The sequence below is a fragment of the Notolepis coatsorum genome (assembly GCF_963971535.1).
Source record: "Notolepis coatsorum genome assembly, chromosome: 2".
In the NCBI taxonomy this organism is placed as follows: Eukaryota; Metazoa; Chordata; class Actinopteri; order Aulopiformes; family Paralepididae; genus Notolepis; species Notolepis coatsorum.
The window spans coordinates 52,753,643-52,781,245 of record NC_140166.1 but is presented as its reverse complement, the minus strand read 5'-3'; the positions used below and the strand labels follow the sequence as shown (position 1 = coordinate 52,781,245).

General features: G+C 45.6%; 1 protein-coding gene across 1 annotated transcript in view; it reads right to left on the bottom strand.

Moving 5' to 3' along the window:
- Positions 1-27,603, bottom strand: part of nelfb (negative elongation factor complex member B) — a 75,248-nt gene that overhangs the window by 38,981 nt on the left and 8,664 nt on the right. Inside the window, exons 4-6 of the mRNA XM_084307919.1 lie at positions 8,645-8,875; positions 7,685-7,870; positions 3,950-4,062 (exon numbers count right to left, since the gene is read on the bottom strand). Coding sequence (XP_084164045.1) covers positions 3,950-4,062; positions 7,685-7,870; positions 8,645-8,875 — 530 coding nt within the window. The remainder of the gene's footprint in view (positions 1-3,949; positions 4,063-7,684; positions 7,871-8,644; positions 8,876-27,603) is intronic.

Below are 27,603 nucleotides of genomic sequence, written 5' to 3'. Positions count from 1 at the left end.
ATATAGTGACCACACTGACCTCCTCTCTTACAGCAGTCATATAGTGACCACACTGACCCCCTCCACCTCTCTTACAGCAGTCATATAGTGACCACACTGACCCCCTCCACCTCTCTTACAGCAGTCATATAGTGACCACACTGACCTCCTCTCTTACAGCAGTCATATAGTGACCACACTGACCCCCTCCACCTCTCTTACAGCAGTCATATAGTGACCACACTGACCCCCTCCACCTCTCTTACAGCAGTCATATAGTGACCACACTGACCTCTCTTACAGCAGTCATATAGTGACCACACTGACCTCTCTTACAGCAGTCATATAGTGACCACACTGACCTCCTCTCTTACTGCAGTCATATAGTGACCACACTGACCTCTCTTACAGCAGTCATATAGTGACCACACTGACCTCCTCTCTTACAGCAGTCATATAGTGACCACACTGACCTCCTCTCTTACAGCAGTCATATAGTGACCACACTGACCTCCTCTCTTACAGCAGTCATATAGTGACCACACTGACCTCCTCCACCTCTCTTACAGCAGTAATATAGTGACCACACTGACCTCCTCTCTTACAGCAGTCATATAGTGAACACACTGACCTCTCTTACACCAGTCATATAGTGACCACACTGACCCCCTCTCTTACAGCAGTCATATAGTGACCACACTGACCTCCTCTCTTACAGCAGTCATATAGTGAACACACTGACCTCCTCTCTTACAGCAGTCATATAGTGACCACACTGACCTCTCTCACAGCAGTCATATAGTGACCACACTGACCTCTTACAGCAGTCATATAGTGACCACACTGACCTCTCTTACAGCAGTCATATAGTGACCACACTGACCTCCTCTCTTACAGCAGTCATATAGTGAACACACTGACCTCCTCTCTTACAGCAGTCATATAGTGAACACACTGACCTCCTCTCTTACAGCAGTCATATAGTGAACACACTGACCTCCTCTCTTACAGCAGTCATATAGTGACCACACTGACCTCTCTTACAGCAGTCATATAGTGAACACACTGACCTCCTCTCTTACAGCAGTCATATAGTGACCACACTGACCTCCTCTCTTACAGCAGTCATATAGTGACCACACTGACCTCCTCTCTTACAGCAGTCATATAGTGACCACACTGACCTCCTCTCTTACACCAGTCATATAGTGACCACACTGACCTCCTCTCTTACAGCAGTCATATAGTGAACACACTGACCTCCTCTCTTACAGCAGTCATATAGTGACCACACTGACCTCCTCTCTTACAGCAGTCATATAGTGACCACACTGACCTCCTCTCTTAGAGCAGTCATATAGTGACCACACTGACCTCCTCTCTTACAGCAGTCATATAGTGACCACACTGACCTCCTCCCTTACAGCAGTCATATAGTGACCACACTGACCTCCTCTCTTACAGCAGTCATATAGTGACCACACTGACCCCCTCTCTTACAGCAGTCATATAGTGACCACACTGACCTCCTGTCTTACAGCAGTCATATAGTGACCACACTGACCTCCTCTCTTACAGCAGTCATATAGTGACCACACTGACCTCCTCTCTTACAGCAGTCATATAGTGACCACACTGACCTCCTCTCTTACAGCAGTCATATAGTGACCACACTGACCTCCTCTCTTACAGCAGTCATATAGTGACCACACTGACCTCCTCTCTTACAGCAGTCATATAGTGACCACACTGACCTCCTCTCTTACAGCAGTCATATAGTGACCACACTGACCCCCTCCACCTCTCTTACAGCAGTCATATAGTGACCACACTGACCTCCTCCTCTCTTACAGCAGTCATATAGTGACCACACTGACCCCCTCCACCTCTCTTACAGCAGTCATATAGTGACCACACTGACCCCCTCCACCTCTCTTACAGCAGTCATATAGTGACCACACTGACCTCCTCTCTTACAGCAGTCATATAGTGACCACACTGACCTCTCTTACAGCAGTCATATAGTGACCACACTGACCTCCTCTCTTACAGCAGTCATATAGTGACCACACTGACCTCTCTTACAGCAGTCATATAGTGACCACACTGACCTCCTCTCTTACAGCAGTCATATAGTGACCACACTGACCTCCTCCTCTCTTACAGCAGTCATATAGTGACCACACTGACCCCCTCCACCTCTCTTACAGCAGTCATATAGTGACCACACTGACCTCCTCTCTTACAGCAGTCATATAGTGACCACACTGACCTCCTCCCTTACAGCAGTCATATAGTGACCACACTGACCTCCTCTCTTACAGCAGTCATATAGTGACCACACTGACCCCCTCTCTTACAGCAGTCATATAGTGACCACACTGACCTCCTGTCTTACAGCAGTCATATAGTGACCACACTGACCTCCTCTCTTACAGCAGTCATATAGTGACCACACTGACCTCCTCTCTTACAGCAGTCATATAGTGACCACACTGACCTCCTCTCTTACAGCAGTCATATAGTGACCACACTGACCTCCTCTCTTACAGCAGTCATATAGTGACCACACTGACCTCCTCTCTTACAGCAGTCATATAGTGACCACACTGACCTCCTCTCTTACAGCAGTCATATAGTGACCACACTGACCCCCTCCACCTCTCTTACAGCAGTCATATAGTGACCACACTGACCTCCTCCTCTCTTACAGCAGTCATATAGTGACCACACTGACCCCCTCCACCTCTCTTACAGCAGTCATATAGTGACCACACTGACCCCCTCCACCTCTCTTACAGCAGTCATATAGTGACCACACTGACCTCCTCTCTTACAGCAGTCATATAGTGACCACACTGACCTCTCTTACAGCAGTCATATAGTGACCACACTGACCTCCTCTCTTACAGCAGTCATATAGTGACCACACTGACCTCTCTTACAGCAGTCATATAGTGACCACACTGACCTCCTCTCTTACAGCAGTCATATAGTGACCACACTGACCTCCTCCTCTCTTACAGCAGTCATATAGTGACCACACTGACCCCCTCCACCTCTCTTACAGCAGTCATATAGTGACCACACTGACCTCCTCTCTTACAGCAGTCATATAGTGACCACACTGACCTCTCTTACAGCAGTCATATAGTGACCACACTGACCTCCTCTCTTACAGCAGTCATATAGTGACCACACTGACCTCTCTTACAGCAGTCATATAGTGACCACACTGACCTCTTACAGCAGTCATATAGTGACCACACTGACCTCCTCTCTTACAGCAGTCATATAGTGACCACACTGACCCCCTCCACCTCTCTTACAGCAGTCATATAGTGACCACACTGACCTCTCTTACAGCAGTCATATAGTGACCACACTGACCTCCTCTCTTACAGCAGTCATATAGTGACCACACTGACCCCCTCTCTTACAGCAGTCATATAGTGACCACACTGACCTCCTCTCTTACAGCAGTCATATAGTGACCACACTGACCTCTCTTACAGCAGTCATATAGTGACCACACTGACCTCCTCTCTTATAGCAGTCATATAGTGACCACACTGACCTCCTCTCTTACAGCAGTCGTATAGTGACCACACTGACCTCCTCTCTTACAGCAGTCATATAGTGACCACACTGACCCCCTCTCTTACAGCAGTCATATAGTGACCACACTGACCCCCTCTCTTACAGCAGTCATATAGTGACCACACTGACCTCTCTTAAAGCAGTCATATAGTGACCACACTGACCTCCTCTCTTACAGCAGTCATATAGTGACCACACTGACCTCCTCTCTTACAGCAGTCATATAGTGACCACACTGACCACCTCTTACAGCAGTCATATTGTGACCACACTAACCTCCTCTCTTACAGCAGTCATATAGTGACCACACTGACCTCCTCTCTTACAGCAGTCATATAGTGAACACACTGACCTCCTCCACCTCTCTTACCCGAGCACTTGCTCTTGACCTTTCTTCACTCCGTCCAGGAACCCCTGCAGCTCTCTGGCACGTTTGGCGTCCACAAACTTCTCACGGATGCAGGCGTCCAAGCACCACGTGAACTGTCGAGACAGAAGCGGGTGTGATAATAATGTGTGTCACTCCAACGTGAGTGTGATACAATGTGTCAGAGTGTCACTCCACAGTAGGTGTGATACAATGTGTCAGTGAGTCACTCGAAAGTAGGTGTGATACAATGTGTGTCAGAGTGTCACTCCAAAGTAGGTGTGATACAATGTGTGTCAGTGTGTCACTCCAAAGTAGGTGTGATACAATGCGTCAGTGAGTCACTCCACAGTAGGTGTGATACAATGTGTGTCAGAGTGTCGCTCCACAGTGAGTGTGATACAATGTGTCAGAGTGTCACTCCACAGTAGGTGTGATACAATGTGTGTCAGAGTGTCGCTCCACAGTGAGTGTGATACAATGTGTCAGAGTGTCACTCCAAAGTGAGTGTGATACAATGTGTCAGAGTGTCACTCCACAGTAGGTGTGATACAATGTGTGTCAGAGTGTCACTCCAAAGTAGGTGTGATACAATATGTCAGTGAGTCACTCCACAGTGAGTGTGATACAATGTGTGTCAGAGTGTCGCTCCACAGTGAGTGTGATACAATGTGTGTCAGTGAGTCACTCCACAGTAGGTGTGATACAATGTGTGTCAGTGAGTCACTCCACAGTGAGTGTGATACAATGTGTCAGTGAGTCACTCCACAGTAGGTGTGATACAATGTGTCAGAGTGTCACTCCACAGTAGGTGTGATACAATGTGTCAGTGAGTCACTCCACAGTAGGTGTGATACAATGTGTCAGAGTGTCACTCCACAGTAGGTGTGATACAATGTGTCAGTGAGTCACTCCACAGTAGGTGTGATACAATGTGTCAGAGTGTCGCTCCACAGTAGGTGTGATACAATGTGCGTCAGAGTGTCACTCCACAGTAGGTGTGATACAATGTGTGTCAGAGTGTCACTCCACAGTAGGTGTGATACAATGTGTCGGAGTGTCACTCCACAGTGAGTGTGATACAATGTGTGTCAGAGTGTCACTCCACAGTGAGTGTGATACAATGTGTGTCAGAGTGTCACTCCAAAGTAGGTGTGATACAATGTGTGTCAGTGTGTCGCTCCAAAGTAGGTGTGATACAATGTGTGTCAGAGTGTCACTCCACAGTGAGTGTGATACAATGTGTCAGAGTGTCGCTCCACAGTAGGTGTGATACAATGTGTCAGAGTGTCACTCCACAGTAGGTGTGATACAATGTGTCAGAGTGTCACTCCAAAGTAGGTGTGATACAATGTGTGTCAGAGTGTCACTCCAAAGTAGGTGTGATACAATGTGTGTCAGTGTGTCGCTCCAAAGTAGGTGTGATACAATGTGTGTCAGAGTGTCACTCCACAGTGAGTGTGATACAATGTGTCAGAGTGTCACTCCACAGTGAGTGTGATACAATGTGTGTCAGTGTGTCACTCCACAGTGAGTGTGATACAATGTGTCAGAGTGTCGCTCCACAGTAGGTGTGATACAATGTGTCAGAGTGTCACTCCACAGTGAGTGTGATACAATGTGTCAGAGTGTCACTCCACAGTAGGTGTGATACAATGTGTGTCAGAGTGTCACTCCAAAGTAGGTGTGATACAATGTGTCAGTGAGTCACTCCACAGTGAGTGTGATACAATGTGTGTCAGAGTGTCGCTCCACAGTGAGTGTGATACAATGTGTGTCAGTGAGTCACTCCACAGTAGGTGTGATACAATGTGTGTCAGTGAGTCACTCCACAGTGAGTGTGATACAATGTGTGTCAGTGAGTCACTCCACAGTAGGTGTGATACAATGTGTCAGAGTGTCACTCCACAGTAGGTGTGATACAATGTGTCAGAGTGTCACTCCACAGTAGGTGTGATACAATGTGTCAGTGAGTCACTCCACAGTAGGTGTGATACAATGTGTCAGAGTGTCACTCCACAGTAGGTGTGATACAATGTGCGTCAGAGTGTCACTCCACAGTAGGTGTGATACAATGTGTGTCAGTGAGTCACTCCACAGTGAGTGTGATACAATGTGTGTCAGTGAGTCACTCCAAAGTAGGTGTGATACAATGTGTCAGTGAGTCACTCCACAGTAGGTGTGATACAATGTGTCAGAGTGTCGCTCCACAGTAGGTGTGATACAATGTGTCAGTGAGTCACTCCACAGTAGGTGTGATACAATGTGTCAGAGTGTCACTCCACAGTAGGTGTGATACAATGTGCGTCAGAGTGTCACTCCACAGTAGGTGTGATACAATGTGTGTCAGAGTGTCACTCCACAGTGAGTGTGATACAATGTGTCGGAGTGTCACTCCACAGTGAGTGTGATACAATGTGTCAGAGTGTCACTCCACAGTAGGTGTGATACAATGTGTCAGTGAGTCACTCCACAGTAGGTGTGATACAATGTGTCAGAGTGTCACTCCACAGTAGGTGTGATACAATGTGCGTCAGAGTGTCACTCCACAGTAGGTGTGATACAATGTGTCGGAGTGTCACTCCACAGTAGGTGTGATACAATGTGTCAGAGTGTCACTCCACAGTGAGTGTGATACAATGTGTGTCAGAGTGTCACTCCACAGTGAGTGTGATACAATGTGTGTCGGAGTGTCACTCCACAGTGAGTGTGATACAATGTGTGTCAGAGTGTCACTCCAAAGTAGGTGTGATACAATGTGTGTCAGTGTGTCGCTCCACAGTAGGTGTGATACAATGCGTCAGAGTGTCACTCCACAGTAGGTGTGATACAATGCGTCAGAGTGTCACTCCACAGTGAGTGTGATACAATGTGTGTCAGTGTGTCACTCCACAGTAGGTGTGATACAATGTGTGTCAGTGTGTCACTCCACAGTAGGTGTGATACAATGTGTGTCAGAGTGTCACTCCACAGTAGGTGTGATACAATGTGTGTCAGAGTGTCACTCCACAGTAGGTGTGATACAATGTGTGTCAGAGTGTCACTCCAAAGTGAGTGTGATACAATGTGTGTCAGAGTGTCACTCCAAAGTGAGTGATACAATGCATCAGTGTGTCACTCCACAGTAGGTGTGATACAATGTGTGTCAGAGTGTCACTCCAAAGTGAGTGATACAATGCGTCAGAGTGTCACTCCACAGTAGGTGTGATACAATGTGTGTCAGAGTGTCACTCCAAAGTGAGTGTGATACAATGTGTGTCAGAGTGTCACTCCAAAGTGAGTGTGATACAATGTGTGTCAGAGTGTCACTCCAAAGTGAGTGATACAATGCGTCAGAGTGTCACTCCACAGTAGGTGTGATACAATGTGTGTCAGAGTGTCACTCCAAAGTGAGTGATACAATGCGTCAGAGTGTCACTCCACAGTAGGTGTGATACAATGTGTGTCAGAGTGTCACTCCAAAGTGAGTGATACAATGCGTCAGAGTGTTATCACACTCCCTTTGGAGTGACACGCCCCATGTGGAAACAGCTGGCCACTCACAAGACACTGAAAAACAGTGAATTGCACAGAATGCAATGGGTATGAATGTGAAACAAGTTGTGAAATAAATGATGGTTTGGACCCATTTGTACCCCCCCCCCCGATATGTCATCGCTTCACCTCGAGAAGTTCGGATTCCCCCCCGACTTTCCAGAAATTGGGAAACCCCGTATAGGAAGGAGTGTGTGGCCGTACCTTGTGGCAGGGGTCCACGGAGCAGATCTCGCTGATGTCCAGGTCGTGGAGGGACATGAGCAGCTCGGCCCGCAGCGTGCAGTAGTGGACGTTCCGCGTGCGCAGGAAGAGAGTCCGCAGGAACTGCAGCACCATGTCGTACAGCTTGACGTTCTTCCCGATCATCTGGGTCAGCTTCAGCACCACCTGCGGCGCGTAGGGTTAACGGGTACCGTTCACATCTGAACCGATACCCGTGTGAATCGATACCGGTACCCAGCGGTACCTTTTTCGGTACTTTAGTCTCTAAAAATGTAATCTACCTACCTCAGTTGTAATAAAAAAAAAAAAAAAAAAAAATCCAAACTTCTAATTATTTATTTAGAACAATTTGTTTATATATATATATATATATATAATATCGCAGCGAGCGTTGTAAAGTGTAACCACACCTGCGACCGTGTTCGGCTCGCCATCGCCCCGACTGCTTTGTTGTTGTTGAATCAAGTCAAATCCTAGGTGTATTGTGCGCATGGACGTTGACGTGAACGATACACGCTACACAGGAGAGTGCTTAGACCTCTGCACTACCCAGCCGCCCAGATTTAGTCTTCAAAACCCACCTAAAAACACACCTGTTCACACTTGCCTTCACGCAACACGGCCCTGCTCCCAAGTCCCCTGACGCTTTTCTTTTAAGCCACAGATCCCGTTGTTTTTGTTTTTGTTAATTTTCTTGTTACCGTTTCGTCCAATTGGACAGCACCTTGCCTCCTTTTTTAATCTTATTTTTCCTGTAGTTACTAGTATACATATTCATATTTTTTTTACCCTCTCTTTTATATAGCTTCTCTCTCTTTGTACAGTGTCCTTGAGTCTGAGAAAGTGCTGCTTCTCTCTTTAAATCCAATTTATTATTATTATTATTATTAAGTCCATCTACGGAGATTCCTGTAGTGTTGGTGACCGGCTGCTACTCACCTCCCCTTGGCGCCTTGCTTTGGGGGAAGGGCTGAAGAAGTTGTGCAGGATGGAGAGATCAGTGCTGAACAGAGCCGTCTCCTTCTCCACGATGTACTGCTTGAGCAGCGGCGACACCTCGTCTCCAAACAGAGCCTGGTTGTCCTGCCAGATCTGCCTCTTCACCTCCACGGCGCAGACCTTGTACAGCTCCTTGTCGGCCATCACCATCTTCAGCTTCTTCTCTGGCACCTGTGTGAGTGGCATTATGAGCATGTTAACCCTTTCACTACCACACCACAGAAGGTTAACCCTTTCAGTTAACAGTCTGTAGTGTGGTAGTGAACGGGTTAACCTTCTGTAGTGTGGTGGTTGTGAAAGGGTTAACCCGTCCCTTTGTTGTGTGGCAGGCCGTGAAATGGTTAACCTGCTGTATTGTCGCTGTGGTAGGGAAAGGGTTAAAAAAAAACATCATCTGGGAAATCCTGCATCAATATGCTAGATCAATAGAAATATCAATGAATTGGGCTCAAAGCCTAAGATGATATAAGATCAAATAAATGTCATTATTGGGAGCATTTATACCAACATGGGTTTCAGTTATTTTTCTAGATGTTGAAGCACAACCAGTGAAAACTAGCTGAGATCCAAGTAGGAATGCCAGTAAATGTCTCGTCTCCTTAACCCTTTCACTGCCACACGACAGAAGGTTAACCCTTTACTATCAAGCAACCGACGGTCACCGTCGGTTGTGTGATAGTAAAGGGTTAACCTTCTGTCGTGTGGCAGTGAAAGGGCTAACCTGCTGTCGCGTGGCAGTGAAAGGGTTAACCATCTGTGTATTGTCACAGTGAAAGGGTTAACCGTTTTGGTAGCACGGCAGTGAAAGGGTTAAGCGTTTGTCAGCCATTGTTACTTTTAAAGCCCATGTGGCCGTCAGAAACAAAGTGAGTCCTGGGTACTTGTTACTTTTAAAGCCCATGTGGCCGTCAGAAACAAAGTAAGTCCTGGGTACTTGTTACTTTTAAAGCCCATGTGGCCATCAGAAACAAAGTGAGTCCTGGGTACTTGTTACTTTTAAAGCCCATGTGGCCATCAGAAACAAAGTAAGTCCTGGGTACTTGTTACTTTTAAAGCCCATGTGGCCGTCAGAAACAAAGTGAGTCCTGGGTACTTGTTACTTTTAAAGCCCATGTGGCCGTCAGAAACACAGTAAGTCCTGGGTACTTGTTACTTTTAAAGCCCATGTGGCCGTCAGAAACAAAGTAAGTCCTGGGTACTTGTTACTTTTAAAGCCCATGTGGCCGTCAGAAACACAGTAAGTCCTGGGTACTTGTTACTTTTAAAGCCCATGTGGCCGTCAGAAACACAGTAAGTCCTGGGTACTTGTTACTTTTAAAGCCCATGTGGCCGTCAGAAACAAAGTGAGTCCTGGGTACTTGTTACTTTTAAAGCCCATGTGGCTGTCAGAAACAAAGTAAGTCCTGGGTACTTGTTACTTTTAAAGCCCATGTGGCTGTCAGAAACAAAGTAAGTCCTGGGTACTTGTTACTTTTAAAGCCCATGTGGCCGTCAGAAACAAAGTGAGTCCTGGGTACTTGTTACTTTTAAAGCCCATGTGGCCATCAGAAACAAAGTGAGTCCTGGGTACTTGTTACTTTTAAAGCCCATGTGGCCGTCAGAAACAAAGTAAGTCCTGGGTACTTGTTACTTTTAAAGCCCATGTGGCTGTCAGAAACACAGTAAGTCCTGGGTACTTGTTACTTTTAAAGCCCATGTGGCTGTCAGAAACAAAGTGAGTCCTGGGTACTTGTTACTTTTAAAGCCCATGTGGCCGTCAGAAACAAAGTGAGTCCTGGGTACTTGTTACTTTTAAAGCCCATGTGGCCGTCAGAAACACAGTAAGTCCTGGGTACGTGTTACTTTTAAAGCCCATGTGGCTGTCAGAAACAAAGTGAGTCCTGGGTACTTGTTACTTCTAAAGCCCATGTGGCTGTCAGAAACAAAGTAAGTCCTGGGTACTTGTTACTTTTAAAGCCCATGTGGCCGTCAGAAACAAAGTAAGTCCTGGGTACTTGTTACTTTTAAAGCCCATGTGGCCGTCAGAAACAAAGTAAGTCCTGGGTACTTGTTACTTTTAAAGCCCATGTGGCCGTCAGAAACACAGTAAGTCCTGGGTACTTGTTACTTTTAAAGCCCATGTGACAAAGTGAGTCCTGGGTACTTGTTACTTTTTTTTTTTTTTTTTTTTGGTCTTTTTCCCCCTCCATTTTTCCTCCGATTTTCTCCCATCCCAATGTTAGTCGTATGCCAATTCCCAGTCCCTTCCTGGTCGCTGCGCTTTACCCCCCACAGTCAGATCATTTGGGAGAGTGGAGGCTACCACGTGCTTCCTCCGACACACGTCCAGCCAATCACCGCTTCTTTTCACCTGGCAGCGCGGATTCTCATTGAGAGGGCGTAGCGTGTGGGAGGACCACACTATCCCCCTCACGTCCAATCCGCGCTTAGCAGGCGCCCCGACCGAACTGTAGGAGTCGCTGTTTACAACGACCCGGACCCACCCCGCCAGCTTCTCCCACCCTCTGATACAGCCAATTGTATCAGTGCAGACGGCCAGCCAAGCTGGTGACAACCCCGGAGCTGTGAGCTGGATTCGAACAGGCGAACCAAGCTCACAGCTCCGGGGCTGGTGACGAGCGCAATCTCCGCTCGACCACCTAACCGCCGGTACTTGTTACTTTTAAAGCCCATGTGGCCGTCAGAAACAAAGTAAGTCCTGGGTACTTGTTACTTTTAAAGCCCATGTGGCCGTCAGAAACAAAGTGAGTCCTGGGTACTTGTTACTTTTAAAGCCCATGTGGCCATCAGAAACAAAGTGAGTCCTGGGTACTTGTTACTTTTAAAGCCCATGTGGCCGTCAGAAACAAAGTAAGTCCTGGGTACTTGTTACTTTTAAAGCCCATGTGGCCGTCAGAAACACAGTAAGTCCTGGGTACTTGTTACTTTTAAAGCCCATGTGGCTGTCAGAAACAAAGTGAGTCCTGGGTACTTGTTACTTTTAAAGCCCATGTGGCCGTCAGAAACAAAGTAAGTCCTGGGTACTTGTTACTTTTAAAGCCCATGTGGCTGTCAGAAACAAAGTAAGTCCTGGGTACTTGTTACTTTTAAAGCCCATGTGGCCGTCAGAAACAAAGTAAGTCCTGGGTACTTGTTACTTTTAAAGCCCATGTGGCCGTCAGAAACAAAGTGAGTCCTGGGTACTTGTTACTTTTAAAGCCCATGTGGCTGTCAGAAACACAGTAAGTCCTGGGTACTTGTTACTTTTAAAGCCCATGTGGCCGTCAGAAACACAGTAAGTCCTGGGTATTTGTTACTTTTAAAGCCCATGTGGCCGTCAGAAACATAGTGAGTCCTGGGTACTTGTTACTTTTAAAGCCCATGTGGCCGTCAGAAACAAAGTAAGTCCTGGGTACTTGTTACTTTTAAAGCCCATGTGGCCGTCAGAAACAAAGTGAGTCCTGGGTACTTGTTACTTTTAAAGCCCATGTGGCCGTCAGAAACACAGTAAGTCCTGGGTACTTGTTACTTTTAAAGCCCATGTGGCTGTCAGAAACAAAGTGAGTCCTGGGTACTTGTTACTTTTAAAGCCCATGTGGCTGTCAGAAACAAAGTAAGTCCTGGGTACTTGTTACTTTTAAAGCCCATGTGGCCGTCAGAAACAAAGTAAGTCCTGGGTACTTGTTACTTTTAAAGCCCATGTGGCCGTCAGAAACAAAGTAAGTCCTGGGTACTTGTTACTTTTAAAGCCCATGTGGCCGTCAGAAACACAGTAAGTCCTGGGTACTTGTTACTTTTAAAGCCCATGTGGCCGTCAGAAACAAAGTGAGTCCTGGGTACTTGTTACTTTTAAAGCCCATGTGGCCGTCAGAAACAAAGTAAGTCCTGGGTACTTGTTACTTTTAAAGCCCATGTGGCCGTCAGAAACAAAGTGAGTCCTGGGTACTTGTTACTTTTAAAGCCCATGTGGCCGTCAGAAACAAAGTAAGTCCTGGGTACTTGTTACTTTTAAAGCCCATGTGGCCGTCAGAAACAAAGTGAGTCCTGGGTACTTGTTACTTTTAAAGCCCATGTGGCCGTCAGAAACACAGTAAGTCCTGGGTACTTGTTACTTTTAAAGCCCATGTGGCCGTCAGAAACAAAGTGAGTCCTGGGTACTTGTTACTTTTAAAGCCGATGTGGCCGTCAGAAACAAAGTGAGTCCTGGGTACTTGTTACTTTTTTTTTTTTTTTAAACTTTGACCAGTCACCTGGTTCTTTTAGCGTTTATCGCTTTTTCTTCTCATTCATACTTGGTCAAGTTCGACCGACAGAAGCAGGCTGAAAGGGTTCAGATGGGGGGGTAGACACTCTGGGAAAGGCACGGCTGCCGTCCGGGATTCGAACGCGCTCAGCCCCAGATCCGCGCGAGCACGGTTGTCCACGGCGCTGAAATAGCACTCGCGGTACGTGGTGAGCTACTGGAGCTCCCTGGTACTTGTTACTTTTAAAGCCCATGTGGCCGTCAGAAACACAGTAAGTCCTGGGTACTTGTTACTTTTAAAGCCCATGTGGCCGTCAGAAACAAAGTGAGTCCTGGGTACTTGTTACTTTTAAAGCCCATGTGGCCGTCAGAAACAAAGTGAGTCCTGGGTACTTGTTACTTTTAAAGCCCATGTGGCCGTCAGAAACAAAGTGAGTCCTGGGTACTTGTTACTTTTAAAGCCCATGTGGCCATCAGAAACAAAGTGAGTCCTGGGTACTTGTTACTTTTAAAGCCCATGTGGCCGTCAGAAACAAAGTGAGTCCTGGGTACTTGTTACTTTTAAAGCCCATGTGGCCGTCAGAAACAAAGTAAGTCCTGGGTACTTGTTACTTTTAAAGCCCATGTGGCCGTCAGAAACAAAGTGAGTCCTGGGTACTTGTTACTTTTAAAGCCCATGTGGCCGTCAGAAACAAAGTAAGTCCTGGGTACTTGTTACTTTTAAAGCCCATGTGACCGTCAGAAACAAAGTAAGTCCTGGGTACTTGTTACTTTTAAAGCCCATGTGGCCGTCAGAAACAAAGTGAGTCCTGGGTACTTGTTACTTTTAAAGCCCATGTGGCCGTCAGAAACAAAGTAAGTCCTGGGTACTTGTTACTTTTAAAGCCCATGTGGCCGTCAGAAACAAAGTGAGTCCTGGGTACTTGTTACTTTTAAAGCCCATGTGGCCGTCAGAAACAAAGTGAGTCCTGGGTACTTGTTACTTTTAAAGCCCATGTGGCCGTCAGAAACAAAGTGAGTCCTGGGTACTTGTTACTTTTAAAGCCCATGTGGCCGTCAGAAACACAGTAAGTCCTGGGTACTTGTTACTTTTAAAGCCCATGTGGCCGTCAGAAACAAAGTAAGTCCTGGGTACTTGTTACTTTTAAAGCCCATGTGGCCGTCAGAAACACAGTAAGTCCTGGGTACTTGTTACTTTTAAAGCCCATGTGGCCGTCAGAAACAAAGTAAGTCCTGGGTACTTGTTACTTTTAAAGCCCATGTGGCCGTCAGAAACAAAGTGAGTCCTGGGTACTTGTTACTTTTAAAGCCCATGTGGCTGTCAGAAACAAAGTAAGTCCTGGGTAATTGTTACTTTTAAAGCCCATGTGGCCGTCAGAAACAAAGTGAGTCCTGGGTACTTGTTACTTTTAAAGCCCATGTGGCCGTCAGAAACACAGTAAGTCCTGGGTACTTGTTACTTTTAAAGCCCATGTGGCTGTCAGAAACAAAGTGAGTCCTGGGTACTTGTTACTTTTAAAGCCCATGTGGCTGTCAGAAACAAAGTAAGTCCTGGGTACTTGTTACTTTTAAAGCCCATGTGGCCATCAGAAACAAAGTGAGTCCTGGGTACTTGTTACTTTTAAAGCCCATGTGGCCGTCAGAAACAAAGTAAGTCCTGGGTACTTGTTACTTTTAAAGCCCATGTGGCCGTCAGAAACAAAGTGAGTCCTGGGTACTTGTTACTTTTAAAGCCCATGTGGCCGTCAGAAACAAAGTGAGTCCTGGGTACTTGTTACTTTTAAAGCCCATGTGGCCGTCAGAAACAAAGTGAGTCCTGGGTACTTGTTACTTTTAAAGCCCATGTGGCCGTCAGAAACACAGTAAGTCCTGGGTACTTGTTACTTTTAAAGCCCATGTGGCCGTCAGAAACACAGTAAGTCCTGGGTACTTGTTACTTTTAAAGCCCATGTGGCCGTCAGAAACAAAGTGAGTCCTGGGTACTTGTTACTTTTAAAGCCCATGTGGCCGTCAGAAACACAGTAAGTCCTGGGTACTTGTTACTTTTAAAGCCCATGTGGCCGTCAGAAACAAAGTAAGTCCTGGGTACTTGTTACTTTTAAAGCCCATGTGGCCGTCAGAAACACAGTAAGTCCTGGGTACTTGTTACTTTTAAAGCCCATGTGGCCGTCAGAAACAAAGTAAGTCCTGGGTACTTGTTACTTTTAAAGCCCATGTGGCCGTCAGAAACACAGTAAGTCCTGGGTACTTGTTACTTTTAAAGCCCATGTGGCCGTCAGAAACACAGTAAGTCCTGGGTACTTGTTACTTTTAAAGCCCATGTGGCCGTCAGAAACAAAGTGAGTCCTGGGTACTTGTTACTTTTAAAGCCCATGTGGCCGTCAGAAACAAAGTGAGTCCTGGGTACTTGTTACTTTTAAAGCCCATGTGGCCGTCAGAAACAAAGTGAGTCCTGGGTACTTGTTACTTTTAAAGCCCATGTGGCCGTCAGAAACAAAGTGAGTCCTGGGTACTTGTTACTTTTAAAGCCCATGTGGCCGTCAGAAACAAAGTGAGTCCTGGGTACTTGTTACTTTTAAAGCCCATGTGGCCGTCAGAAACAAAGTGAGTCCTGGGTACTTGTTACTTTTAAAGCCCATGTGGCCGTCAGAAACAAAGTGAGTCCTGGGTACTTGTTACTTTTAAAGCCCATGTGGCCGTCAGAAACAAAGTAAGTCCTGGGTACTTGTTACTTTTAAAGCCCATGTGGCCGTCAGAAACAAAGTGAGTCCTGGGTACTTGTTACTTTTAAAGCCCATGTGGCCGTCAGAAACAAAGTGAGTCCTGGGTACTTGTTACTTTTAAAGCCCATGTGGCCGTCAGAAACACAGTAAGTCCTGGGTACTTGTTACTTTTAAAGCCCATGTGGCCGTCAGAAACACAGTAAGTCCTGGGTACTTGTTACTTTTAAAGCCCATGTGGCCGTCAGAAACAAAGTGAGTCCTGGGTACTTGTTACTTTTAAAGCCCATGTGGCCGTCAGAAACACAGTAAGTCCTGGGTACTTGTTACTTTTAAAGCCCATGTGGCCGTCAGAAACAAAGTGAGTCCTGGGTACTTGTTACTTTTAAAGCCCATGTGGCCGTCAGAAACAAAGTGAGTCCTGGGTACTTGTTACTTTTAAAGCCCATGTGGCCGTCAGAAACAAAGTGAGTCCTGGGTACTTGTTACTTTTAAAGCCCATGTGGCTGTCAGAAACAAAGTAAGTCCTGGGTACTTGTTACTTTTAAAGCCCATGTGGCCGTCAGAAACAAAGTAAGTCCTGAGTACTTGTTACTTTTAAAGCCCATGTGGCCGTCAGAAACAAAGTAAGTCCTGGGTACTTGTTACTTTTAAAGCCCATGTGGCCGTCAGAAACACAGTAAGTCCTGGGTACTTGTTACTTTTAAAGCCCATGTGGCCGTCAGAAACACAGTAAGTCCTGGGTACTTGTTACTTTTAAAGCCCATGTGGCCGTCAGAAACAAAGTGAGTCCTGGGTACTTGTTACTTTTAAAGCACATGTGGCTGTCAGAAACAAAGTAAGTCCTGGGTACTTGTTACTTTTAAAGCCCATGTGGCCGTCAGAAACAAAGTGAGTCCTGGGTACTTGTTACTTTTAAAGCCCATGTGGCCATCAGAAACAAAGTGAGTCCTGGGTACTTGTTACTTTTAAAGCCCATGTGGCCGTCAGAAACAAAGTAAGTCCTGGGTACTTGTTACTTTTAAAGCCCATGTGGCTGTCAGAAACACAGTAAGTCCTGGGTACTTGTTACTTTTAAAGCCCATGTGGCTGTCAGAAACAAAGTGAGTCCTGGGTACTTGTTACTTTTAAAGCCCATGTGGCCGTCAGAAACAAAGTAAGTCCTGGGTACTTGTTACTTTTAAAGCCCATGTGGCTGTCAGAAACAAAGTAAGTCCTGGGTACTTGTTACTTTTAAAGCCCATGTGGCCGTCAGAAACAAAGTAAGTCCTGGGTACTTGTTACTTTTAAAGCCCATGTGGCCGTCAGAAACAAATTAAGTCCTGGGTACTTGTTACTTTTAAAGCCCATGTGGCCGTCAGAAACAAAGTGAGTCCTGGGTACTTGTTACTTTTAAAGCCCATGTGGCCGTCAGAAACACAGTAAGTCCTGGGTACTTGTTACTTTTAAAGCCCATGTGGCTGTCAGAAACAAAGTGAGTCCTGGGTACTTGTTACTTTTAAAGCCCATGTGGCTGTCAGAAACAAAGTAAGTCCTGGGTACTTGTTACTTTTAAAGCCCATGTGTAGGGATGGGAATCGAAAACCGGTTCCCGTTGGGAACCGGTTCCTAATTGGCCGATGCCTGGAACCGTGTGGCTCCTGTGACTTTCGATTCCCTTAACGCTGCCAGGTTTTTCCTACAGTTGCGCGCGTTAGCATGTAGCCATGGCAGACTCTATTTGATTCCTTAAGGGCTCGAAATTGCCTGGCTTTTGGTCATATGCTCCCGAAATGCTCCCGCTGTTTGGCTACTTCTATGTGCAGTGAAAACTACTTGAATGCTTTCATTGATTTAGTTTAGGGTGAGCTAAAATTAGCCGCGGAGCTATCGCTAGCTAACGTGAGCTAACGCTATTTAATCAAGCTCACAAAGAGAGATAAACAGCTGACAGCGGATAGTACAGGTACAAATACAATAAAACAGCGGGTGGGGACTGTTCTGTAAACATTGTACTCTTTAGTTCACATATAATAAGAGCCGGATTGTTTATTTACTAAGTCCGTCAGACAGGAAGTACCATGGTGCAACATACAAATGTGTCCGTGTAGCAACACAAGCCAATACCTACAGGACAGGGGCCCGGGGAGGGAGCTCTGTGTGTCTGTGTGTGTGTGTGTGTGTGTGTGTGTGTGAGACAGAAGTCAGAGGAATAACGACTGTTATTCAATAGATTAAATTAGTTTAAGAATAAAAAAATAAATACATTTTAAGAGAATCTCAAATACATTATTTTATTTAAGTGTAGGCTATAGTTAATGTTTTATTTTTTACAGTTTTTGTATTTTTCTGACATGGTAAATGGCTGCTTTTTTATATAGCGCTTTTATCCAAAGCGCTTTACAATTTGTTCCTTACATTTTACCCAATCACTCACACATTCACGGCGCAGGCAACCATGCAAGGTGCCAACCTGCTCATCGGGAGCAGTTAGGGGTTAAGTGTCTTGCTCAAGGACACATCGACACGCTGCCCGGGAGGAGCGGGAATCGAACCGGGAACCTCCGGATTGCCAGACGACTGCTCTACCTCCCGAGCCACTGTCGCCCCTGACATGGGGGCTCAACAATAAATGACAATCAGAAATGTCAAGTTGCATGTTGTTATTCTAACCAGCTTAGTTCTGTTGCATTTCCAATTTATTTATTTAAATTATAAATTGATCAGGTATCGATAAGAGAATCGATAAAGAATCGAATCGATAAGCAGAATCGATAATGGAATCGTATCGATAAAATCCTATCAATTCCCATCCCTACCCATGTGGCCATCAGAAACAAAGTGAGTCCTGGGTACTTGTTACTTTTAAAGCCCATGTGGCCGTCAGAAACAAAGTAAGTCCTGGGTACTTGTTACTTTTAAAGCCCATGTGGCCGTCAGAAACAAAGTGAGTCCTGGGTACTTGTTACTTTTAAAGCCCATGTGGCCGTCAGAAACAAAGTGAGTCCTGGGTACTTGTTACTTTTAAAGCCCATGTGGCCGTCAGAAACACAGTAAGTCCTCGGTACTTGTTACTTTTAAAGCCCATGTGGCCGTCAGAAACACAGTAAGTCCTGGGTACTTGTTACTTTTAAAGCCCATGTGGCCGTCAGAAACAAAGTGAGTCCTGGGTACTTGTTACTTTTAAAGCCCATGTGGCCGTCAGAAACACAGTAAGGGCCCGCGTCCACCTAGCGCATATTTAGGACCGCACGCGTCTGTTTTCAATGTATTACAATGGGGAGGGAGCGCATGCGGCCCCATGCGGCCGCCTCTAGGAAGTGCGCTGCCGTCGGCTTCTTTTTTCAGCGCCTTTTATGCGGTCGCACAAGCCAGAGAGTTGAAACTGGCTGAACTTTTCTAGAGCGGTGCGCCGAGCGCATATTCAAACAACCAATCACAGCCAGTCATCTACCACTCTGCTTGTAACCTGACACCGGAGCTGCCTGCCTGTCTGGCTGTCTCCACACAGACCATTGAGATCCGCGACAAAACTAATAATAATAACTACACGAATACACTACTAAAAAGCTAATAAAAAGCAAAGGGCGAACTGTGGTGTCAGGCAATAACTATATATATAATTAATATACAATAAAGTTATTCAAATATGCTATAATATGTGCAAAACCGCGGCATGGCTGTAGATTTCTTTCTGTCATCTACAAGATGCGCGTCAAGCCAGCTCTGCCGGCGCACTCCCAGCATGTTTCACAGAGAAATATGCGCTAGGTGGACGCGGGCCCTAAGTCCTGGGTACTTGTTACTTTTAAAGCCCATGTGGCCGTCAGAAACAAAGTGAGTCCTGGGTACTTGTTACTTTTAAAGCCCATGTGGCCGTCAGAAACACAGTAAGTCCTGGGTACTTGTTACTTTTAAAGCCCATGTGGCCGTCAGAAACAAAGTGAGTCCTGGGTACTTGTTACTTTTAAAGCCCATGTGGCCGTCAGAAACAAAGTGAGTCCTGGGTACTTGTTACTTTTAAAGCCCATGTGGCCGTCAGAAACAAAGTGAGTCCTGGGTACTTGTTACTTTTAAAGCCCATGTGGCCGTCAGAAACAAAGTGAGTCCTGGGTACTTGTTACTTTTAAAGCCCATGTGGCCGTCAGAAACAAAGTGAGTCCTGGGTACTTGTTACTTTTAAAGCCCATGTGGCCGTCAGAAACAAAGTAAGTCCTGGGTACTTGTTACTTTTAAAGCCCATGTGGCCGTCAGAAACAAAGTGAGTCCTGGGTACTTGTTACTTTTAAAGCCCATGTGGCCGTCAGAAACAAAGTGAGTCCTGGGTACTTGTTACTTTTAAAGCCCATGTGGCCGTCAGAAACACAGTAAGTCCTGGGTACTTGTTACTTTTAAAGCCCATGTGGCCGTCAGAAACACAGTAAGTCCTGGGTACTTGTTACTTTTAAAGCCCATGTGGCCGTCAGAAACAAAGTGAGTCCTGGGTACTTGTTACTTTTAAAGCCCATGTGGCCGTCAGAAACAAAGTGAGTCCTGGGTACTTGTTACTTTTAAAGCCCATGTGGCTGTCAGAAACAAAGTAAGTCCTGGGTACTTGTTACTTTTAAAGCCCATGTGGCCGTCAGAAACAAAGTAAGTCCTGAGTACTTGTTACTTTTAAAGCCCATGTGGCCGTCAGAAACAAAGTAAGTCCTGGGTACTTGTTACTTTTAAAGCCCATGTGGCCGTCAGAAACACAGTAAGTCCTGGGTACTTGTTACTTTTAAAGCCCATGTGGCTGTCAGAAACAAAGTAAGTCCTGGGTACTTGTTACTTTTAAAGCCCATGTGGCCGTCAGAAACAAAGTAAGTCCTGGGTACTTGTTACTTTTAAAGCCCATGTGGCCGTCAGAAACAAAGTGAGTCCTGGGTACTTGTTACTTTTAAAGCCCATGTGGCCGTCAGAAACACAGTAAGTCCTGGGTACTTGTTACTTTTAAAGCCCATGTGGCCGTCAGAAACAAAGTGAGTCCTGGGTACTTGTTACTTTTAAAGCCCATGTGGCCGTCAGAAACAAAGTGAGTCCTGGGTACTTGTTACTTTTAAAGCCCATGTGGCCGTCAGAAACAAAGTGAGTCCTGGGTACTTGTTACTTTTAAAGCCCATGTGGCCGTCAGAAACAAAGTGAGTCCTGGGTACTTGTTACTTTTAAAGCCCATGTGGCCGTCAGAAACAAAGTAAGTCCTGGGTACTTGTTACTTTTAAAGCCCATGTGGCCGTCAGAAACAAAGTGAGTCCTGGGTACTTGTTACTTTTAAAGCCCATGTGGCCGTCAGAAACAAAGTAAGTCCTGGGTACTTGTTACTTTTAAAGCCCATGTGACCGTCAGAAACAAAGTAAGTCCTGGGTACTTGTTACTTTTAAAGCCCATGTGGCCGTCAGAAACAAAGTGAGTCCTGGGTACTTGTTACTTTTAAAGCCCATGTGGCCGTCAGAAACAAAGTAAGTCCTGGGTACTTGTTACTTTTAAAGCCCATGTGGCCGTCAGAAACAAAGTGAGTCCTGGGTACTTGTTACTTTTAAAGCCCATGTGGCCGTCAGAAACAAAGTGAGTCCTGGGTACTTGTTACTTTTAAAGCCCATGTGGCCGTCAGAAACAAAGTGAGTCCTGGGTACTTGTTACTTTTAAAGCCCATGTGGCCGTCAGAAACACAGTAAGTCCTGGGTACTTGTTACTTTTAAAGCCCATGTGGCCGTCAGAAACAAAGTAAGTCCTGGGTACTTGTTACTTTTAAAGCCCATGTGGCCGTCAGAAACACAGTAAGTCCTGGGTACTTGTTACTTTTAAAGCCCATGTGGCCGTCAGAAACAAAGTAAGTCCTGGGTACTTGTTACTTTTAAAGCCCATGTGGCCGTCAGAAACAAAGTGAGTCCTGGGTACTTGTTACTTTTAAAGCCCATGTGGCTGTCAGAAACAAAGTAAGTCCTGGGTACTTGTTACTTTTAAAGCCCATGTGGCCGTCAGAAACAAAGTGAGTCCTGGGTACTTGTTACTTTTAAAGCCCATGTGGCCGTCAGAAACACAGTAAGTCCTGGGTACTTGTTACTTTTAAAGCCCATGTGGCTGTCAGAAACAAAGTGAGTCCTGGGTACTTGTTACTTTTAAAGCCCATGTGGCTGTCAGAAACAAAGTAAGTCCTGGGTACTTGTTACTTTTAAAGCCCATGTGGCCATCAGAAACAAAGTGAGTCCTGGGTACTTGTTACTTTTAAAGCCCATGTGGCCGTCAGAAACAAAGTAAGTCCTGGGTACTTGTTACTTTTAAAGCCCATGTGGCCGTCAGAAACAAAGTGAGTCCTGGGTACTTGTTACTTTTAAAGCCCATGTGGCCGTCAGAAACAAAGTGAGTCCTGGGTACTTGTTACTTTTAAAGCCCATGTGGCCGTCAGAAACAAAGTGAGTCCTGGGTACTTGTTACTTTTAAAGCCCATGTGGCCGTCAGAAACACAGTAAGTCCTGGGTACTTGTTACTTTTAAAGCCCATGTGGCCGTCAGAAACACAGTAAGTCCTGGGTACTTGTTACTTTTAAAGCCCATGTGGCCGTCAGAAACAAAGTGAGTCCTGGGTACTTGTTACTTTTAAAGCCCATGTGGCCGTCAGAAACACAGTAAGTCCTGGGTACTTGTTACTTTTAAAGCCCATGTGGCCGTCAGAAACAAAGTAAGTCCTGGGTACTTGTTACTTTTAAAGCCCATGTGGCCGTCAGAAACACAGTAAATCCTGGGTACTTGTTACTTTTAAAGCCCATGTGGCCGTCAGAAACAAAGTGTGTCCTGGGTACTTGTTACTTTTAAAGCCCATGTGGCCGTCAGAAACAAAGTGAGTCCTGGGTACTTGTTACTTTTAAAGCCCATGTGGCCGTCAGAAACACAGTAAGTCCTGGGTACTTGTTACTTTTAAAGCCCATGTGGCCGTCAGAAACACAGTAAGTCCTGGGTACTTGTTACTTTTAAAGCCCATGTGGCCGTCAGAAACAAAGTGAGTCCTGGGTACTTGTTACTTTTAAAGCCCATGTGGCCGTCAGAAACACAGTAAGTCCTGGGTACTTGTTACTTTTAAAGCCCATGTGGCCGTCAGAAACAAAGTGAGTCCTGGGTACTTGTTACTTTTAAAGCCCATGTGGCCGTCAGAAACAAAGTGAGTCCTGGGTACTTGTTACTTTTAAAGCCCATGTGGCTGTCAGAAACAAAGTAAGTCCTGGGTACTTGTTACTTTTAAAGCCCATGTGGCCGTCAGAAACAAAGTAAGTCCTGGGTACTTGTTACTTTTAAAGCCCATGTGGCCGTCAGAAACAAAGTAAGTCCTGGGTACTTGTTACTTTTAAAGCCCATGTGGCCGTCAGAAACACAGTAAGTCCTGGGTACTTGTTACTTTTAAAGCCCATGTGGCCGTCAGAAACAAAGTGAGTCCTGGGTACTTGTTACTTTTAAAGCCCATGTGGCCGTCAGAAACACAGTAAGTCCTGGGTATTTGTTACTTTTAAAGCCCATGTGGCCGTCAGAAACAAAGTGAGTCCTGGGTACTTGTTACTTTTAAAGCCCATGTGGCCGTCAGAAACAAAGTAAGTCCTGGGTACTTGTTACTTTTAAAGCCCATGTGGCCGTCAGAAACAAAGTGAGTCCTGGGTACTTGTTACTTTTAAAGCCCATGTGGCCGTCAGAAACACAGTAAGTCCTGGGTACTTGTTACTTTTAAAGCCCATGTGGCTGTCAGAAACAAAGTGAGTCCTGGGTACTTGTTACTTTTAAAGCCCATGTGGCTGTCAGAAACAAAGTAAGTCCTGGGTACTTGTTACTTTTAAAGCCCATGTGGCCATCAGAAACAAAGTGAGTCCTGGGTACTTGTTACTTTTAAAGCCCATGTGGCCGTCAGAAACAAAGTAAGTCCTGGGTACTTGTTACTTTTAAAGCCCATGTGGCCGTCAGAAACAAAGTGAGTCCTGGGTACTTGTTACTTTTAAAGCCCATGTGGCCGTCAGAAACAAAGTGAGTCCTGGGTACTTGTTACTTTTAAAGCCCATGTGGCCGTCAGAAACAAAGTGAGTCCTGGGTACTTGTTACTTTTAAAGCCCATGTGGCCGTCAGAAACACAGTAAGTCCTCGGTACTTGTTACTTTTAAAGCCCATGTGGCCGTCAGAAACACAGTAAGTCCTGGGTACTTGTTACTTTTAAAGCCCATGTGGCCGTCAGAAACAAAGTGAGTCCTGGGTACTTGTTACTTTTAAAGCCCATGTGGCCGTCAGAAACAAAGTGAGTCCTGGGTACTTGTTACTTTTAAAGCCCATGTGGCCGTCAGAAACAAAGTAAGTCCTGGGTACTTGTTACTTTTAAAGCCCATGTGGCCGTCAGAAACAAAGTGAGTCCTGGGTACTTGTTACTTTTAAAGCCCATGTGGCCGTCAGAAACAAAGTGAGTCCTGGGTACTTGTTACTTTTAAAGCCCATGTGGCCGTCAGAAACACAGTAAATCCTGGGTACTTGTTACTTTTAAAGCCCATGTGGCCGTCAGAAACACAGTAAGTCCTGGGTACTTGTTACTTTTAAAGCCCATGTGGCCGTCAGAAACAAAGTGAGTCCTGGGTACTTGTTACTTTTAAAGCCCATGTGGCCGTCAGAAACAAAGTGAGTCCTGGGTACTTGTTACTTTTAAAGCCCATGTGGCTGTCAGAAACAAAGTAAGTCCTGGGTACTTGTTACTTTTAAAGCCCATGTGGCCGTCAGAAACAAAGTAAGTCCTGGGTACTTGTTACTTTTAAAGCCCATGTGGCCGTCAGAAACAAAGTAAGTCCTGGGTACTTGTTACTTTTAAAGCCCATGTGGCCGTCAGAAACACAGTAAGTCCTGGGTACTTGTTACTTTTAAAGCCCATGTGGCCGTCAGAAACAAAGTGAGTCCTGGGTACTTGTTACTTTTAAAGCCCATGTGGCCGTCAGAAACACAGTAAGTCCTGGGTACTTGTTACTTTTAAAGCCCATGTGGCCGTCAGAAACAAAGTGAGTCCTGGGTACTTGTTACTTTTAAAGCCCATGTGGCTGTCAGAAACAAAGTAAGTCCTGGGTACTTGTTACTTTTAAAGCCCATGTGGCCGTCAGAAACAAAGTAAGTCCTGGGTACTTGTTACTTTTAAAGCCCATGTGGCCGTCAGAAACAAAGTAAGTCCTGGGTACTTGTTACTTTTAAAGCCCATGTGGCCGTCAGAAACACAGTAAGTCCTGGGTACTTGTTACTTTTAAAGCCCATGTGGCCGTCAGAAACACAGTAAGTCCTGGGTACTTGTTACTTTTAAAGCCCATGTGGCCGTCAGAAAAAAAGTGAGTCCTGGGTACTTGTTACTTTTAAAGCCCATGTGGCCGTCAGAAACAAAGTAAGTCCTGGGTACTTGTTACTTTTAAAGCCCATGTGGCCGTCAGAAACAAAGTAAGTCCTGGGTACTTGTTACTTTTAAAGCCCATGTGGCCGTCAGAAACAAAGTGAGTCCTGGGTACTTGTTACTTTTAAAGCCCATGTGGCCGTCAGAAACAAAGTAAGTCCTGGGTACTTGTTACTTTTAAAGCCCATGTGGCCGTCAGAAACAAAGTGAGTCCTGGGTACTTGTTACATTTAAAGCCCATGTGGCCGTCAGAAACACAGTAAGTCCTGGGTACTTGTTACTTTTAAAGCCCATGTGGCCGTCAGAAACAAAGTGAGTCCTGGGTACTTGTTACCTTTAAAGCCCATGTGGCCGTCAGAAACAAAGTGAGTCCTGGGTACTTGTTACTTTTAAAGCCCATGTGGCCGTCAGAAACAAAGTGAGTCCTGGGTACTTGTTACTTTTAAAGCCCATGTGGCCGTCAGAAACAAAGTAAGTCCTGGGTACTTGTTACTTTTAAAGCCCATGTGGCCGTCAGAAACAAAGTGAGTCCTGGGTACTTGTTACTTTTAAAGCCCATGTGGCTGTCAGAAACACAGTAAGTCCTGGGTACTTGTTACTTTTAAAGCCCATGTGGCCGTCAGAAACACAGTAAGTCCTGGGTACTTGTTACTTTTAAAGCCCATGTGGCCGTCAGAAACAAAGTGAGTCCTGGGTACTTGTTACTTTTAAAGCCCATGTGGCCGTCAGAAACAAAGTAAGTCCTGGGTACTTGTTACTTTTAAAGCCCATGTGGCCGTCAGAAACAAAGTGAGTCCTGGGTACTTGTTACTTTTAAAGCCCATGTGGCCGTCAGAAACAAAGTGAGTCCTGGGTACTTGTTACTTTTAAAGCCCATGTGGCCGTCAGAAACAAAGTGAGTCCTGGGTACTTGTTACTTTTAAAGCCCATGTGGCCGTCAGAAACAAAGTAAGTCCTGGGTACTTGTTACTTTTAAAGCCCATGTGACCGTCAGAAACAAAGTAAGTCCTGGGTACTTGTTACTTTTAAAGCCCATGTGGCCGTCAGAAACAAAGTGAGTCCTGGGTACTTGTTACTTTTAAAGCCCATGTGGCCGTCAGAAACAAAGTAAGTCCTGGGTACTTGTTACTTTTAAAGCCCATGTGGCCGTCAGAAACAAAGTGAGTCCTGGGTACTTGTTACTTTTAAAGCCCATGTGGCCGTCAGAAACAAAGTGAGTCCTGGGTACTTGTTACTTTTAAAGCCCATGTGGCCGTCAGAAACAAAGTGAGTCCTGGGTACAGGGGAGGAAATTAGGCCACTTTACCCGCCAAATGCGGGTATTTTTTACGTTTGGCTGGTAAAAAAAAATCAGATACTAGCCAGTTGGCTGGTAAGCCAAAAAGTTAGTTTCCTCCCCTGCTGGCGAGTATACAAAAAAATAAAACATTCTGCAATCACTGCACTGGCAAACGGTGCGCGTCTTCTGAGTGTTCGCTTTAGTTGACAGTGCCACGAGAGCACTGCACAAGACCACCCGCGGACATATAATGTTTAATAAACGTTTGCGCAGTACTGGCCAACCCGCGGACATATAATAATAAAAGTCCTGCGGTACTAGGCTAGCCATCAGGAGCACTCGCAAACGGATAACGTTAAACACAGCAGAAGATGGAAAACAGACAGACTGACCAACGGGGAACTGCATCCAACCCTAGTACAACCCTCGAGTATAAGTTACTAAGGACACATTTAAATCACAGAGGTGTAATGTTAGTCTACTGGAACTGTATACAGTGGTTAGCTTCTAGTTAGCGTTTTAGCTATAGCTGCTTGCTAGCTAACGTTAGCCCTGTGTGCTCAAAGCAGCCAGCTAGGTGTATCTGTTATGACTATAATGTTTCCAAAAAAGCACCGGACTACGACGTAAGGTTAGACATTTTATTTCATGCTCAAAAGCCCCTGGCTTGCACATCGCAGTCACGAAAGGGGCTAGCTCAACCAGTGCACTGTGCACAACAGCACACCAACCCAACTGACGTTACCACAACACTTGACGGTACTTCACAGCACTGTCGTAAGACCACCGTGCTGTCTTAAAGGCACAGTGTGCCTACCCAGATGCATACACAACATTGACGCGGCTTGACATACAAAGAAGTCATTATCACAATTAGCGATTTTTTTTGTCTGGTAAAAAATCTGTTTGGCTGGTAAAAAAAATCAGATACTCGCCAGTTGGCTGGTAAGCCAAAAAGTTAGTTTCCTCCCCTGCCTGGGTACTTGTTACTTTTAAAGCCCATGTGGCCGTCAGAAACAAAGTGAGTCCTGGGTACTTGTTACTTTTAAAGCCCATGTGGCCGTCAGAAACAAAGTGAGTCCTGGGTACTTGTTACTTTTAAAGCCCATGTGGCCGTCAGAAACAAAGTAAGTCCTGGGTACTTGTTACTTTTAAAGCCCATGTGACCGTCAGAAACAAAGTAAGTCCTGGGTACTTGTTACTTTTAAAGCCCATGTGGCCGTCAGAAACACAGTAAGTCCTGGGTACTTGTTACTTTTAAAGCCCATGTGGCCGTCAGAAACAAAGTGAG